The sequence below is a fragment of the Rhodotorula toruloides genome (genome assembly GCF_000320785.1).
Source record: "Rhodotorula toruloides NP11 unplaced genomic scaffold Scaffold14, whole genome shotgun sequence".
Classification (NCBI taxonomy): domain Eukaryota; kingdom Fungi; phylum Basidiomycota; class Microbotryomycetes; order Sporidiobolales; family Sporidiobolaceae; genus Rhodotorula; species Rhodotorula toruloides.
The window spans coordinates 448,178-462,342 of record NW_015622974.1 but is presented as its reverse complement, the minus strand read 5'-3'; the positions used below and the strand labels follow the sequence as shown (position 1 = coordinate 462,342).

General features: G+C 62.3%; 6 protein-coding genes across 6 annotated transcripts; 3 read left to right on the top strand and 3 right to left on the bottom strand.

The window, feature by feature from the left end:
- Positions 1-787: 787 nt before the first annotated feature.
- Positions 788-4,384, top strand: RHTO_01710 (Kelch-type beta propeller domain containing protein; the record flags this gene model as incomplete). The annotated part of the gene is made up of 3 exons (XM_016415391.1): positions 788-948; positions 1,007-1,989; positions 2,046-4,384. 3 exons carry the CDS (start codon positions 788-790, stop codon positions 4,382-4,384), a joined length of 3,483 nt encoding a protein of 1,160 aa, XP_016272769.1.
- A 473-nt stretch (positions 4,385-4,857) lies between these two features.
- On the top strand, positions 4,858-6,745 carry RHTO_01709 (aminomethyltransferase; the record flags this gene model as incomplete). Its single annotated transcript, XM_016415390.1, has 8 exons — positions 4,858-4,944; positions 5,093-5,216; positions 5,336-5,402; positions 5,478-5,654; positions 5,730-5,869; positions 5,928-6,272; positions 6,330-6,452; positions 6,513-6,745. The coding sequence occupies 8 exons, from the start codon at positions 4,858-4,860 to the stop codon at positions 6,743-6,745; spliced, it is 1,296 nt and encodes a 431-aa protein (XP_016272768.1).
- A 92-nt stretch (positions 6,746-6,837) lies between these two features.
- On the bottom strand, positions 6,838-7,865 carry RHTO_01708 (thioredoxin h; the record flags this gene model as incomplete). The annotated part of the gene is made up of 6 exons (XM_016415389.1): positions 6,838-6,881; positions 6,942-7,170; positions 7,232-7,411; positions 7,473-7,532; positions 7,594-7,639; positions 7,699-7,865. The coding sequence occupies 6 exons, from the start codon at positions 7,863-7,865 to the stop codon at positions 6,838-6,840; spliced, it is 726 nt and encodes a 241-aa protein (XP_016272767.1).
- Positions 7,866-8,230: 365 nt separating this feature from the next.
- RHTO_01707 (DNA-3-methyladenine glycosylase II) lies at positions 8,231-9,672 on the top strand (the record flags this gene model as incomplete). The annotated part of the gene is made up of 3 exons (XM_016415388.1): positions 8,231-9,435; positions 9,491-9,568; positions 9,633-9,672. 3 exons carry the CDS (start codon positions 8,231-8,233, stop codon positions 9,670-9,672), a joined length of 1,323 nt encoding a protein of 440 aa, XP_016272766.1.
- A 195-nt stretch (positions 9,673-9,867) lies between these two features.
- On the bottom strand, positions 9,868-11,618 carry RHTO_01706 (uncharacterized protein; the record flags this gene model as incomplete). The annotated part of the gene is made up of 3 exons (XM_016415387.1): positions 9,868-10,757; positions 10,863-11,036; positions 11,162-11,618. The coding sequence occupies 3 exons, from the start codon at positions 11,616-11,618 to the stop codon at positions 9,868-9,870; spliced, it is 1,521 nt and encodes a 506-aa protein (XP_016272765.1).
- A 398-nt stretch (positions 11,619-12,016) lies between these two features.
- On the bottom strand, positions 12,017-14,044 carry RHTO_01705 (nucleobase:cation symporter-1, NCS1 family; the record flags this gene model as incomplete). Its single annotated transcript, XM_016415386.1, has 7 exons — positions 12,017-12,234; positions 12,296-12,373; positions 12,439-12,692; positions 12,757-13,062; positions 13,191-13,633; positions 13,696-13,843; positions 13,902-14,044. 7 exons carry the CDS (start codon positions 14,042-14,044, stop codon positions 12,017-12,019), a joined length of 1,590 nt encoding a protein of 529 aa, XP_016272764.1.
- Positions 14,045-14,165: the final 121 nt, after the last annotated feature.

The following is a 14,165-nucleotide window of genomic DNA, read 5'->3' as shown; positions in this document are numbered from 1 at the left end:
AGAGTGGAGTGAAGGGATGTAGAGAGAGCAAGAGAGGCGAGGGGGAGCAGGAAAGCGAATCGGAAGCGAAGCGGCACTTGACCGGACTTCCATCCGACGAGAACCCGGCACGCGATCGAGTCCAACCCGCGAGATGCGATTGCGCCACGTTCGAGTGCTTGGCAGGCCCAGTGCGTGCAACTCCCGCTCGAACTTGCGCCTGGCCTGCTGAACCGCTGTGCGACGGCTTTGCGGACGAAGGGGCGTCGTCCAATCGCGCGATGGCGGATCTGGCGGTTGCTGTCTTGCCTGCGCTCTAGTCGCCGGCATGAGCCGGGGCCTGCAAGCTCCGCCCGAGTCGGGTGGTCCCAGAGTGCCAGTCGAACGGAGGTGCGAGGGAGCGGGACGACGGCGAGGAGAGCGAGCAAGGGTGCATGCGACGCGCGATGCTGCTTGAATGGCTCAGCAGCGCAGGAACGAGCGTTGTCAGCGTCTGCACAGCTGGTGCATCCTTGTGAGCCGGATCGAAGCGTGTGGCCGAGGTCACAGAGGGTCGAGGAGGAGGAGAGCGACTTCAACCTCGCTCACCACGCTCTGGCTGGCTTGAAGCGCTCTTACGGGCTTGCGTGGGCTAGCAAAGAAGCTTCTGAACCGGTCGTCATTTCCCTACAACACTCCCTTCACCCCCTCCTCTTCATCACCTCCTGTCATTCAACATCAAAGCCCACTCGACGTCGGCATCCTCGCCGGGCTCGTCAGACCGCCTTTGCAACAACGTGACTGTACGGGGTCGACCAGACCAGCCGGCATGCGTCGACGAACTGCCGCCTCAATTGCGCTCGTTGCTCTCCTCGGCTCCTCGGCCCCGTCAGACGAGTGGACAGGCATGTCGCAGGGTAGCAGAGGGCGAAGAAGAGCGCTTTTCGGATGGACGGGAGCGACTGCGCAGACTACAGGGCTCACAGGACGGTGCGCAGAAGCGGTCTCTCTCCCCCCGACTCCCGCTGACCTCGCTCCCTCTCCACAGATGGTCACAATCTTCCGCCCTTCTCTCGCCAGACGACGATCCAACACTAGTAGTCGTCTCGGGGAAAGAGACGGTCGCCGGCCAGACAGTCTCCTCCACCCCGTCGACCTCTTCTTCCCTCTACCTCAACCTCTCGAACCCAATCACCGACCTCTCGTCTCCACCCTGGCAAGACTTTGCCACCGCAGCACCTATCGCATCCTACGCATCTCTCGTCCCACTCTCCTCCTCTTCGGCCCTCTTCTTCGGCGGCGACGCATCGAGCGATCCTACCTTCGCCGTCCAGACCGGCAACGACAGCTCCTGGCTGCTCTCCCTCACCTCGACCTCGACTTCCCTCACACCCTCCTGGACGCACGAGACCGCCGATCTCTGGCCGAGCCAGCCCGAGCGACGAGAATCCGCCTTTACCGCCTCGGCGACGAACGGGACTCTCACCCGAGCATGGGTATTCGGCGGTCAACGCGCCGATAGGTCGGGAACGACGTTTGGCGAGATGTGGGAACTGCAAGTGACGGTGGATGCGAAGGGTGGAGTGTCCGCACCGCGCTGGGCGATGTGGAGCGGGACAGGCGGTCCTCCGCCGACCTACGACGGGACGGCCGTCCTCGTACCGAGCACGCAGTCAAATGTGATGCCGAGCATTCACCTCATCGGCGGCGTGCAAGTCGTCGACGGCTCGTCAACTCTCGCGCCGCTCGACTCGGTCTGGGTCTTTACCCCGAACGCAAGGCTGGGCGGCGGGTCATGGGAGCAAGTCAAGATGCGGAATGCGCCTAACGGCAGGAGAGGTCACGTTGCGGTTGAAGTAGGAGCGGGCAAGATCTGGGTTCAAGGTGGACGGAGTGCGGATGGCTCGACGGTCATGAGGGACTCGGCGCTGCTTGACACGCAGAAGAAGACCTGGACGAGGACAAAGGCGGGTCAGCAGGTATGGGGACAGTCGGTGGCCATGGTTGGCGAGACGGTTGTGATGGCTTTCGGTGCGCTCGCCTGTTTCCTGCGACTCTTGCAGTCTTAACGATGGTGCCGCTCACAGGCTATGGCGTCAACTCGCCCGCTTCAACCGCGCTCTCGGTCTACGCTCCAGCCAACGACACCTGGCTCACGGCCTACTACCCTTCCTTTGTCACCATCCCGCCGACCAACCCGAAAGCTTCCGGCCAGACGACGCCCGCCGCTTCTCCCGCCGCGTCCTCCACTCCGGCTGCACCTTCCGACCCTAATACCTCCCCGTCAGACTCGTCATCTACCGCGCCCGAATCAGCGTCTCCCGGCGCGGGCAGCTCGTCCGACTCGTCTTCCTCCTCTCAGTCCAGCTCGTCCAGCAACGGGTCAAGCGGCGCGCCAGAATGGACTGCGCCAGGTTCGGCCGCGTCCCCTTCATCCGGAGGCGGCGACTCAAGCAGTGGCAGCTCCGCGGGAGACGGCACCAGTAAGCCCTCAGGCGGAATTGTCGCGGGCGCAGTCGTCGGTGGCATCCTCGGCGCGCTCGCTCTCGGCGTAGCAGGCGCCTTCGCAGTCCGCCGCTACCGCGACAACTCGCGACACTCTTACACAGGCGACGACGACTTCTACGCTCGGCCGTTCGCGGGAGGAGCGAGCGGAGGAGGAAGCTTGATGGCCGAGCACCGCATGAACGGCGGGTTCGCCAGCAGCGAGGCGTACAACCTCGGCAAAGTCGCTCCTCCTGCAGCCGCCTCGGCCGGCGTCCTTGGCGCTCTAGCAGGGTTCCTCAGCCCGAGGGACAAGTTTACTTCTCTCGCTGGCACGAGGCGGAAGCGCCGCTTTGATATGCTCAAGGACGAGGAGAACGACGATACGTGGGACGCGGGCATGAAGGAAGGGTGGGTCCGCTTCGACGAGGACGAGCCGAGCGGACACGACAGGACTGGATCGGCGTCGTCTGCGTCGCTCAAGGGTCGAGGAGGGATGGCGATCTGGGATGGGTTTGGCGGGATTGCGCCTGGTGTTGGGCGCTTTGGAGACTCGATCAGGTCGTCGAGGTCGTATTTGGGCGGAGCGCTCGGCGGGTTCATCGGCATCGCAGGCGGCGCGGCGGCGAGACGAGCGGGTCCTGCGCAGGATGAGGAGCTGGACGAGAAGCGCTCGCTCGATCACCATTACGGCGGCATTGCGCGCGCTGGACTCGAGGAACAGGCGGATCCGGCATTGACGCCTATCGCCGAGTGGGAAGAGGAGGATGCCCGATCCGAGCCTGACGATTCGCGGACGCTCGAGAGCGGCCACACGCACACGACGGGTACCTACGACGCACCTTCATCGTCGACAACCCATCGCACCGCCTCGACACGACCGACCAGCTGCGAGATCAGCCCGACCAAGGCGTCTCGCATCGTTCGTCCCTTCTCCCCTGCATCCGTCACCTCACTCTACGGGTCCAACTTTGCATCTCAGTACGCCGGCGGGCCTGCTTTGAACCGCACGTCGTCCAACCAGAGTCACGCCAGCAGCCGCTTCCTCTCGCGCAACAACTCGTCGTGGTGGAGCCGCCTCAACTTGCAGAAGGCGCATCAAGGCGGTGAAGTGCCGACTCTTACCGCCTTTGAAGCCATCCGCGACCCAGCGCCTGCACCATCTCTCGCTACGATTCCGGACGACCCGTTCGTCGACCCGTTCGTCGACCCGACTCCTTCCCTCCCGCCTCCATCTTCCGAATCTGCCGTCCCTTCCGCCGCCCCACTACGGCAGCTTTCGGCTCGCGTTACCCGACCAGACGAACATGGCCGCTTCGACAGTCGTGTCGAGCGACTCGTGCGAGGCGAGCACGACCGCTCCGTCTCGTCCAATACGTCGGACGTGACTGCCACTTCCTCCGTCCTTGAAGAGCGACTGCGAGGAATGGACGTCGTGCAGCGTGTACGGACCGGAAGCGGCGGCGACTCGTCAACAGAGGTTACCCCAACTTTGGGACACACGGCCGATGGTGCTTTCGGTCGTCTGCCTGAGGCGTTGACATCGACCCTGCATGTTGTGCCTGCGCCCAACCCTTTCGCCGATCCTGCGCCTGCGCCTCCACCCAAGACGGGCGCAACACCGTCGAGCAGTCCTCGCAAGCCCGTCCTTCCTATCTCGATCCTCCCGCCTACCCCGACCTATGCGCCGCCCGACTCGCCTCGTCGCAACCGTCTTGCCGGTCCTCGACCACAGCCTCTCTCCCCCTCAGCCGCGCCCTCGACGTTCAGCCTCCCTCGGTCCAACAGCGTCAAGGACCTCGTCGCCAACATCGAGCGTCGCAACTCGCAGCATTCGCTCGCTTCGTTGGCCGCTCCTGCAGCTCCCTCGCCGCAGAAGAAGCGCGCCAAGGTCGAGCACGGGCTCGTCAAGAAGCAGCAACTCTATATTGCGAACCCATGAGGAGCGGCGACCTCTGCACAGACACTTTCGCCTCTTTCTCTGCACAATAGACCACGGACCCTCTCTTCTTGTATCCTGCTGTCGAACTTAGCAGCCGTCGCCGGCGCTCTTGCAATTCTTGTCCTCCTCACCTTCGCACTTCTGGCCGCAGCACACTCTGCTCTCCAGCGGTTTGTACGCTGGCTGAACTGCCAATCAGACTAGCCTGCAGGCCGTACGAAGGGGCGGAGTCGCGGCTACTTCGATTCGCACCCTTCTCTCCCTCTTCCACCGCTACCTCTTGCTCTCTTTCCCGCTGGCCGGCGCATTCTGAGCACACACACGCTCCCTGTGACTCCTCTCGCACCGTGCACGCCTTGCCAATAGCGACCTGACGGCGATTCCCTTTCGTTGACGGACCTATTCCCTTTCCTTGCCGACACCCGCTACAGCCTTTCTCCCTCGTTCTCTTCACTCGCCCGCTTTCCGACACAATGCTGCTACCCGCCTCCGCCCGTACCGCTGCGCCCGCACTCGCTCGTGGCCTTGGTCGCCGTGCCGCATCCTCATCAGCTGCAACGGTGAGTGGGGCCCAGCCGTTCGTCCTCGAGTCCTGGGCAAGCTGAGGGACGTCTGTGAGACCGGGGAGGGTCGGGGGAGAAGACTGCGAGTGTGCGGCTCCGGCACGAGGCGGCGAGACGGCAAGCTGATCCGTCTTCTCCTCCCCAGGTCAAGCGAACGGCGCTCAATGCCTTTCACAGGGCGAACGGCGGCAAGATGGTCGAGTTTGCGGGATGGGACATGCCTCTTTCGTACGAAGGATCGGACAAGAGCAAGTGCCCGGGTGGACCAGGTGCGCTTCCTTCCCTTCCTCCTGTCGAGCGTTTCCGTGAATCTGCGTCTGCTGGAAGCGTTTCGTCGGGTATGCTTGTATGTATGTACGTGAGGAAGCGCTGACGGTCACACTCGCAGTTGCCGAGCACCACCAGGTCCGCAACTCGTCCGGCTTGTTCGACGTCGGACACATGGTCCAGTCGACGTGAGCTCAGCCTGCCTTTCCTCGGCCGAGCTCCCCCTTTGAAAGCTTGAGCTGACCTTCTGGGACGTCATCCAGCTTCAAAGGCCCCGGCGCACTCGCCTTCCTCTCGCACCTCCTCCCCGCCTCTCTCGCAACTCTCCCCATCCCCGGCAAAGATGCGCACCGACCCTTCGGCTCGACCTTGAGCGTCCTCTTGAACGAGCAGGGCGGCATTCTCGACGACTGCATGATCACGCGGTGGGGGAAAGACAGGTGAGGAAGCCTTTTGCCGTGCTCGCCGTCAGCCGCGACGACTCACAGCGATCTCCCGGTAATGCTTCCTCGCAGCTTCTACCTCGTCACGAACGCGGGTCGTGCGGATGTCGACATCCCTTGGATCAGCAAGCACGTCGAGGAGTGGAATGCCGAGAAGGGAGAGAAGGTCAACTTCCAGGTCCTCGAGTCGCAGGCTCTCGTCGCTCTGCAAGGTGAGCGAGTTCTCAGCCGTAGTAAGCGTACTCAAGCTGACGACTCGACCTTGTTCAGGCCCTAAGTCGCACGTCGCCCTCCAGCGTCTCCTTCCTTCCGGTCTCTCCGTCCAGAAGCTTCTCACCTTCGGCCAGTCGCTCCACCTCTCGATTCCTTCGCTATCGTCCTCTTCTACCGTACACATCGCTCGCGGCGGCTACACCGGCGAAGACGGCTTTGAGATCTCGGTCCCAAACGCGCAGGCGGAGGGCTTTGCTGGCATGCTGCTCGAGCAGGAGGAGGTCAAGCTGGCGGGCTTGGCCGCGAGGGACAGCTTGAGGCTTGAGGCGGGTCTCTGCTTGTATGGGCATGATTTGGACGAGTCGGTCGGTGTCGGCGAGGCGGGTCTGGCGTGGGTTGTCGGTGAGTCCAGATCGCGGAACAAGACGTTCGAAACCCGTTGACCTCCCCCGCTTGTAGGCAAGGACCGTCGCACGCCGGGCGCCTTCATCGGCAGCGAGCGCACGCTTGCCGAGCTCAAGAAGGGCGGCACGACCCGCAAGCGTGTTGGCTTGACGGTCGAAAAGGGTGCTCCCGCTCGCGGTCTGTCTCGCTCTCCCCGCTTCTTCCGCTCGCAAAGAATACTGACCGTGCTGTTCACAGAGGGCGCGCTGATCTACTCTTCGGCCGACGCATCCACCGAGCCCATCGGCCGCATCACCTCCGGCCTGCCTTCGCCTACAATCGGCCAGAACATCGCCATGGGCTACATTTCGACCGCCGATGGCCTCAACAAGAAGGGCAGCGAGGTGTTTGTTGAGGTGAGGAAGAAGATGCGCAAGGCACAGGTCGTTGGGATGCCGTGGATCACGCCGGGATACTACCGTGGCGAGTAGAGCGGATCTGCGGGATGTGTTTTGCGGGACATGGACAATGCAGTGCTTTACAGGCCCGGGAATGCTCGAATGAGAGGAGAATTCGTCGCAGGCTACGCCAACTTTGCTCGCGCCTTTTCCAGCTTCTGGCTCGCCTCTACACGACAGACCAAGTCAGTTCAAGCGACACCGGGTCAAGGAGACGATGAATACGCACCAGTCTTGACCGTTCCCGTTCCTAGCCGCACCGCATCCTCAAACGCCTTGACCGCTTCCTGCGTCCGACCCAATCCTTCCAAAGCCTCGCCTCTCCGGACGTAGCCCTTCGCCCACTTCGGCGCAAGAGCGATAGCGGCGTCTGCGTCGGAAAGGGCGGAGGAATAGTCGGGTGGAGAGAGCTTGAGAGACGTGAGGGAGCGGTTACCGAGGAGGACGAAAGAGTTGGGCTACGCGTGCGCAAAGGATGTCAGCTCGCTGTTTCCGACGTGTGCAAAACAGTGGACGCACTGCAAGCTCGATCGCCTTGGTATACGCAACCTTGGCCGCTTCGAAATCGCCCTTCTTGAACGCCGCGTTTCCTTCTTCTTTCGCTGCTTCTGCTTCAGGGCTCAGGGGAGGGATGGGAGGGTTCGGGCCGGCATGGGTGTAGACGAGGCGGTTCAAGGCGGCTGGATCTGCGCCCTTCAGCTGCAAGTGGGCGAAGGAAAGGTCAGCTTCGTCAGAGGGGAGAGGGGAGTTTGAGGCTTACGGTATCGACGACCTTGCCCGCCTGGATTGCAAAGAACGTCGGCATTGCCGTCACCTTGTACTGCGCAAACGGCAGCAGATGTCAGCAATGACAGACAGACGGAGTAAGGGCTTGTTCGCACCTTCTGCGCGATTTGCGGCAGCTTGTCGACGTCGAAGCGGACGAACCTGATGAGACGGATGTAAGCTTATGCATCTGGGGAGACGACGGAAAGAACAGAACGCACTTGACCCAGTCCGCCTGCTTCGCCAGTTGGTCAAAGACCGGTGCGATCGTCTTGCAAGGTCCGCACCATGTTGCGTATGCGTCGACGATGACAGTCTGCCCCGTTGCTGTCGCAGAGCGCAGTGCGTTGTTCCAGTCGGAGACGGTGTGGACTTCGACGAGGCTCATGGCGTGAGGAAGCGAAGATTCGAGGGTGCGGATGATCGAGGGTAGTGTGCAGAGTCTCGCTGTTGGAGAGGTTGGCGAACCGAGTGCAGTGTTGGAGGACAAGAGAGGGAGAGAGATGCGTGCTCGCAAGCCAGTCGACTGGATCAGTCACGCTGACCAAGCCGGTTCGGTAACAGGAGGAGAAGGTTGTCGAACGGGATGCTGACGGCGCAGGGCGGGGTGGCGTTCGTCCTAAGAGCAGTCTGCAGCCAGGCCAAGTCCTCCAAGCTTCTCAGTAGTCCAGCTAGTGCGAGCGAGCGACAAGGACAGAGGCAGGCCTGCTCGTCGACGGATCGCTTCTCCCCATCAACTCGCTCCTGCACAAGATGGCCGCCCGACTCACTCGTTCTGCATCAAAAGCCGCACAGACGGCGACCAAAGCTGTTCCCGCTTCTCCCGTCGCCTCGAAGCGTCCTCGCCCCACTTCATCAGCCGAGGCCGCCACAGAGCCTCCCACGACGCCCAAGCGGTCCAGGACAGCCGCAAAGGGCAAGGCGAAGGAACCCAAAACGCCCTACGTTCCGCCGACGCCCAATACCCAGAAGGTGCTCGAGAAGGAGGCACACGAGGCGGAGGAGGTTGGCGAGAAGGAGGGGGCCGTCTTGCTGCACCCCAAGCCGACGTTCGACTTCGAAGACGCCCGCAAACACCTCACGAGCGTCGATGCACGGTGGGGGAAGGTCATGGCGAGCTTGCAGTGCAAGCCGTTCGAGGGCGAACAGACGGATCCTTTCAATCCTTTCCGGTCGCTCGTCTCGTCCATCCTCGGCCAGCAGGTCTCCTGGCTTGCTGCACGGTCTATCCAGCACAAGTTCTGTCGCCTCTTCTTCCCGCACCTCCCGGAGAAGGCGCCTCCTCCCGGTACCCCTGGCATCACTCCTTTCCCAACGCCGCACCAAGTCGTCGACCTGCCCGACCGTACCGCCACCCTCCGCTCCGCCGGTCTCTCCGGCCGCAAGGTCGAATACATCGTCGAGCTCGCCGAACGGTTCGTCGATGGCCGCCTCGACGCGAAGTCTCTCTGGAGCATGAACGACGACCAACTGATGAAGACGCTCGTCGAGTGCCGCGGAATCGGCGTCTGGACAGTACACATGTTCCTCATTTTCTCGGCGAAACGAGGCGACGTCTTGCCCGTCGGCGACCTCGGGATCCAGAAGAACCTCTGCAAGTGGTACTCGCACGACCCGTCCATCGCGCCCTCGATTCACCCGCGCAAGCTCGCTCCTCCTTCTCCAACCAAGCTTGGCTCGACGTCTGCCGTAACGCCAAAGGGGAAGAAGAAGGCTGAGGGGGAGTATGCTAGCGCGGCATTGCCTGAGGGTGACAACGAGGGAGAGGGGCACGGGCTGGGCAAACTCGCAGCGCTTGGCGGTGCCGAGGTGGAGCAGGAGCAGGTGATAGACCTTGACGAGCCGGTGAAGGCAAAGGAGGAGGCGGAAGTTGACGGCGGCGAGTTTGTCTTCCCCGAGACGAGCAACAACTTGACGCCGGCAGTCCTGCGGAGTCGCCTGAACGGCAAGAAGCTTAAGTGCGTTGTCAACACTCGTTGGCTACCGGATCTGCGCTGACGATCTCGTTCGCAGAGGAAACATCTACTTGACGCCGCAAGAGATGGAGGAGCTGACAGCCGCATGGGCGCCCTACCGCTCCGTAGCGTGCTGGTGAGCTTCCCTTCACCCCAAGCTTTGCGCTGCACACCATGTTGACGTTCTCTCGCTTTCTCAGGTATCTCTGGTCTCTCTCAGACGGAACAGGCGACCCGTAAAGCTGGATGCAAATGCAAAGATGTGCGTGCGAAGTGAACGATGTGCGGTGCGAAGAACGAGAGGCGTGCGAGGGAAACGAGTGTGAAGACCAGTAGGATTGCGGAAGAAGGACACGACAAGGGGACCAGAAAAGAATGAGAAACTAAGTGTCTGTTGTTATGCCTGACTCTAGTTCGCCGCTGCGCTTTTGCCGTCTAGAGCGGGCCCTTCTTCTCCTCATCCACCGCCGACGACAACCCCGGCACCTGGAACGGACTCTCGCTCCGTCCAAGCTGCGGCAACCCCTCGAACGCCGTTGGAGTCCTCGACCTCCCCATCGACGGCGCAGGCGAAGCGACACGCATCGCACCTCCCGCGCCTGGCGCGCCGCGCGGAGCGGTCGAGACGAGGTGTTCTTCCGCTTCGGCGGGAGGGACGGCGCGAGATTGGGCGGACCATTGAGACTGGTACTGCGGTGGACTGGGAGGGTACTGCATCGCGCCAGCATTGACGAACGGGTCGTACGAGCGCGCGAAGGCGGCTGCGCCTCCATCGACCAGGGCGAGTTGTTCGTAGGATGCTTGGCGGGAGTGGGTGGTCGGGAGGGCGTACGGGTCCGAGAGGGAGGGATAGGGTGCATGGCCGTGGTGAGAAGTCGAGAGGAGCGTGGCGTTCGAAGCGCGACGAGGGTCGTTACCGCCGACGGCCATATAACTCATTCCCGCTGCGCCTCCGTCATACACGGTCTCGCCGTCGTCTCCCACACCGTGCGCACCGTTCGTACGATGCGTGTCAAGCGGCTTAAGTGTCGAAGTCGCGTTGTCGCCTTGCAACTCGGGCCACTTGATTTCCTCGAGGTCGTCGTTGTCGAGACTCGAGAAGCGGCGCTGAGTCATGCGGTAGACGATGAAGACGAGTGCGGCGACGACCACGACGCCTCCTACGACGCCGCCGACGATGCCCCAGGTCTTGCCGCTCGACGAACCGGACGAGTCGTTCTTAATCGGGACGGACGAGGGAGTGAGGACCGTCCCGGTTGAGGTACCGACAGAGCCGTCAGACTTGGTGTAGAGCGACGTGTACGTGACGAGAACGGATGTCAAGCCTGCGAGAGAAGCGGGAAAACCAAAATTGGGAAGGTCAACCCTTGTGCGTCGAGAATAGGTGCGCCGCGAGCGCGAGGTTGTCGGGAATTCCGCGAGAGACTTACGGCTAGACGACGCGGCGGCGCTACTTTGGGAAGACGCAGACGGAGCGCTGGTGGGAGCCGAAGCGCTCGACGGCTGAGAGGCGGCAGGAGCAGTGGTCTGCGAAGACGCTGCGGGCGCCTGAGTCGCGCTCGTCGCAGCAGAAGTCGTTGGCGAGGCTGCCGGCGTCGTAGTGGCTGCGAAGAAGAGCGAACGAGGCGGAGTCAGCCCGGCAAGGCTCCGGTATAGCGCGACAGGCGGTGACGAGCATTTCGCGCCGTCTAGCTCGGGGGCAGAAGAGAGGACGGCCCCGCCGACGCACCTGCCTGAGACGTCTGCTCTGTCTGCGTCTGCTGCTGCTGCGTCGTCTCAGCCGGCTGCGTCGTCTGCTGCTGTTGAGTCGTCGTCGCCTGCGCCTGTGTCGTCGTAGTTACGGCCCCTTCTCCCGCCGCACTTGTCGTTCCAGCTGCTGCCGCCGCCGAAGTCGTCTCTCCTGACACTGCCGTCGCTTCCGCTCCTGTCCCAGCATCGGTGCCCGCTGCCCCTACTCCTATCGCGCTCAAGCCGTCCGAAACAGCCTGCCTCTTCCTTCTCGCGAACCTGGGCTTGATCGGTGGTGCTGGCGGGAAGTAGAAGCTGTGTAGAGAGCTGTCTGGTAGGCTGGCGAGGTCGGTGGGTGCTGTTTGTGTGTCGAGCGAGTTGGTGGGTGATGGTGAGGCGGTGCTGACCGGGATGAGGAGCGGGAGAGAAGCGACGAGGGCGAGCGAGCGTGTGCGCATCTGGACAGCGGCACTGGCAGGTGTCCAGCTGGGCCTCGAGCGCGGACAAGGAGAGTGCGCGAGTTGAGAACCACCGTGCTGGAAGAGGTCAGAGCGAGCGAGCGAGACTGCGGGAGAACCGCATAGAGTCAGCCTGTGAAGTCGTATTGCGGTTGGATTATGCTGTAGCTACCTCTGTAGTGCTGCAGTCAAGCCCGCGAAGCGAGTTGGCGGGAAGAGATGAAGCCTTTTGTGCTGTCGGGGGCGACGACGAGGAAATGCTCGCCAGCTGGCAACCTCGCCGCTGAGTCAAAGAGTCGCAGAGACGGCAGAAGTACTCGATTGACAACACAGCATTAGCCCGAATGAAGACAGCACAACGAGAGACACCCGGAATACAACCTCCTCGTCCTCTATCTTCAGACCAACTCCACGCTCGCAGTCCCGTCCACCTCCTTCTTCTCCTCATCATACACGCTAGCCTCGCCGTCCTTGTGCGACTCGACTCGTCCCTCGAGCGCCGCAGGTTGCTCGAGCATCTCGGCGTCTGTCGGGACGGGGACGGGGAAGAAGTAGCAGAGGAGGGTGTAGACGAGTGCCGAGACGGAGAAGCCGCAGAGGAAGGAGAGGTCGTAGACTGCACGCCGGGGCAAGGGGTCAGCGAGAGAGCGAGTGTGAAGGGGAGAAGAGGGACTCACTGCGCTGGGCGGCGTACGGCACGGTCCGGCCAATCGCGCCTGCGAAACCGACGACGTTGATGAGAATACCAGCGATGTCTGCAGGGGCGACAAACGGTGTCAGCGAGATGGAGAGGCGGGAAGAGGGGAAGAGCGGAACGTACAGGCCGCAAAGGCGCGCAAGTTGAACCCGTACATGTACCGATATATACTCTCATGCTCGAGGCTGTACAGATCAGCCACCTTGACGCGTCGGCGGGCGACGAGGTAGTAGTGCGCGATCATGACGCCGACGATGCTGGAGAGGAAGACCGAGTAGGCCGAGAGGTAGGTCGAGAAGTTGGTCGACGAGCTGAGTAGGTTCCAGGGGCACATGACGAAGCCGACGAGGGCGGCGATGTAGCCTCCGCGGCGGATGCTGCGAGCGGAGGGGGAGTTAGCTTGAGGAGTAACGGACCTCGAGGAGATGGGCTCCGACGCACTTGATGAAGCGAGGGAAGATGCTGGTGAGGTCACAGCCTGCCGAGAGCGCATTCGCTGCGATGTTCGTGCCGAGCTGGGCGACGATGAACCCGAGCGAGATGAAGGCGACGCCCGCCCTCATCCCGTGCGACGCTCCTCCCTCGACCGTGAGGAACTTGGCCATGACGTCGAGGGGCGACCAGACGAACTCGCCAAAGATGACTTGCGAGGACGAGCCGATGAAGATGCCGAAGAGCGAGGTGAGGGCGAAGCAGAACGGCATTGCGACCAGCTGCGGTACGACGACGTTCGAGGGCTTAGAGGCCCTGCTAGCGAAGTCAACTGAGTTTGTAACGAGTGTGGCCATGTTACTCAGGTTCGCTGGGGACGCAGAAGGTCAGGAGAGCCGAGGGAAGCGAGAAAATGTCGAGGAGAGGTTCATCGGCCGACTCACACATGACCTGCGCCACGAACGCCCATCCAAGCGTCGAGCCAGTAATGCTTGCAGGCTGCTTGAGCAGCGAGCCGCCCCCGTGAGCCCTTGTGAATGCAAATTGCGAAGAGGGCGATGGCGGCGATGGGCGACACGATCGCTTTGAGCGTGAACAAGTGGCGGATCTTGTGCATCGGGAAGTAGATGGGGACAAGCGAGACGAGGGAGAAGAGGAAGAAGCAGAGGAAGTGGGCCGTGTCGGTGCCGGAGCTGGGGATGCCGTTCGGAAGGCGGGCGAGGGAGGGGAAGATGGCGAGCAAAAAGGTGTAGACGCAAGTTCCGCCAATCCACGACTGTACGCCGTACCAGACGCATGCCATGAAGGCGCGGTTGAGGGCGGGCCACAGGCCACCGAGGACGCCGAAGGAAGCGCGGATGTAGGCAGGGAAGATGATGTGCAAGACCTGGGCCGTAGAGGTCAGCTTCGTCGTCTCTGTGTTATACAGAACGTCAGTGGAGAACTCACGGCACCGGCGTAGGCGTTGAGGACGAGGAAGAAGGCGGCGATACCGTATCCAACCCAGACGGCCAGCCAGCACTGCCACCAAGACAGGCCGAGCGAGATGCCGCTGCTGGCGATCATGAACGTCGACAGGTTGACAGAGTCGGCGCACCTGAAGAGCTGGTCGTCAGTGATGAGGAGAGGGAAGTCGAGGACGAGGAGGGACGCACCAGAAGGCCCAGTAGTTAATCGCCGTCCACTGGCGCTCCTCTGGTGGCACAGGAAGCAGATCGCGGTTGACGAGGAAGCTGGCGGGCTTGCCATCTGGCTGTCGGAGCTCGGTGGAAGAGATGAGGCGTCTGAAGAGCGACATCTCGGCGGCAGGCAATGATAGTATCGCGCTGAGGTGTGTCAAGGCGCAGAGAGATGAGGGAGGAGAGAGGCAAGGGAGGATCGGCGAAAGAAGCTGAAGTTGCGAGCGATAGCCTGATAGG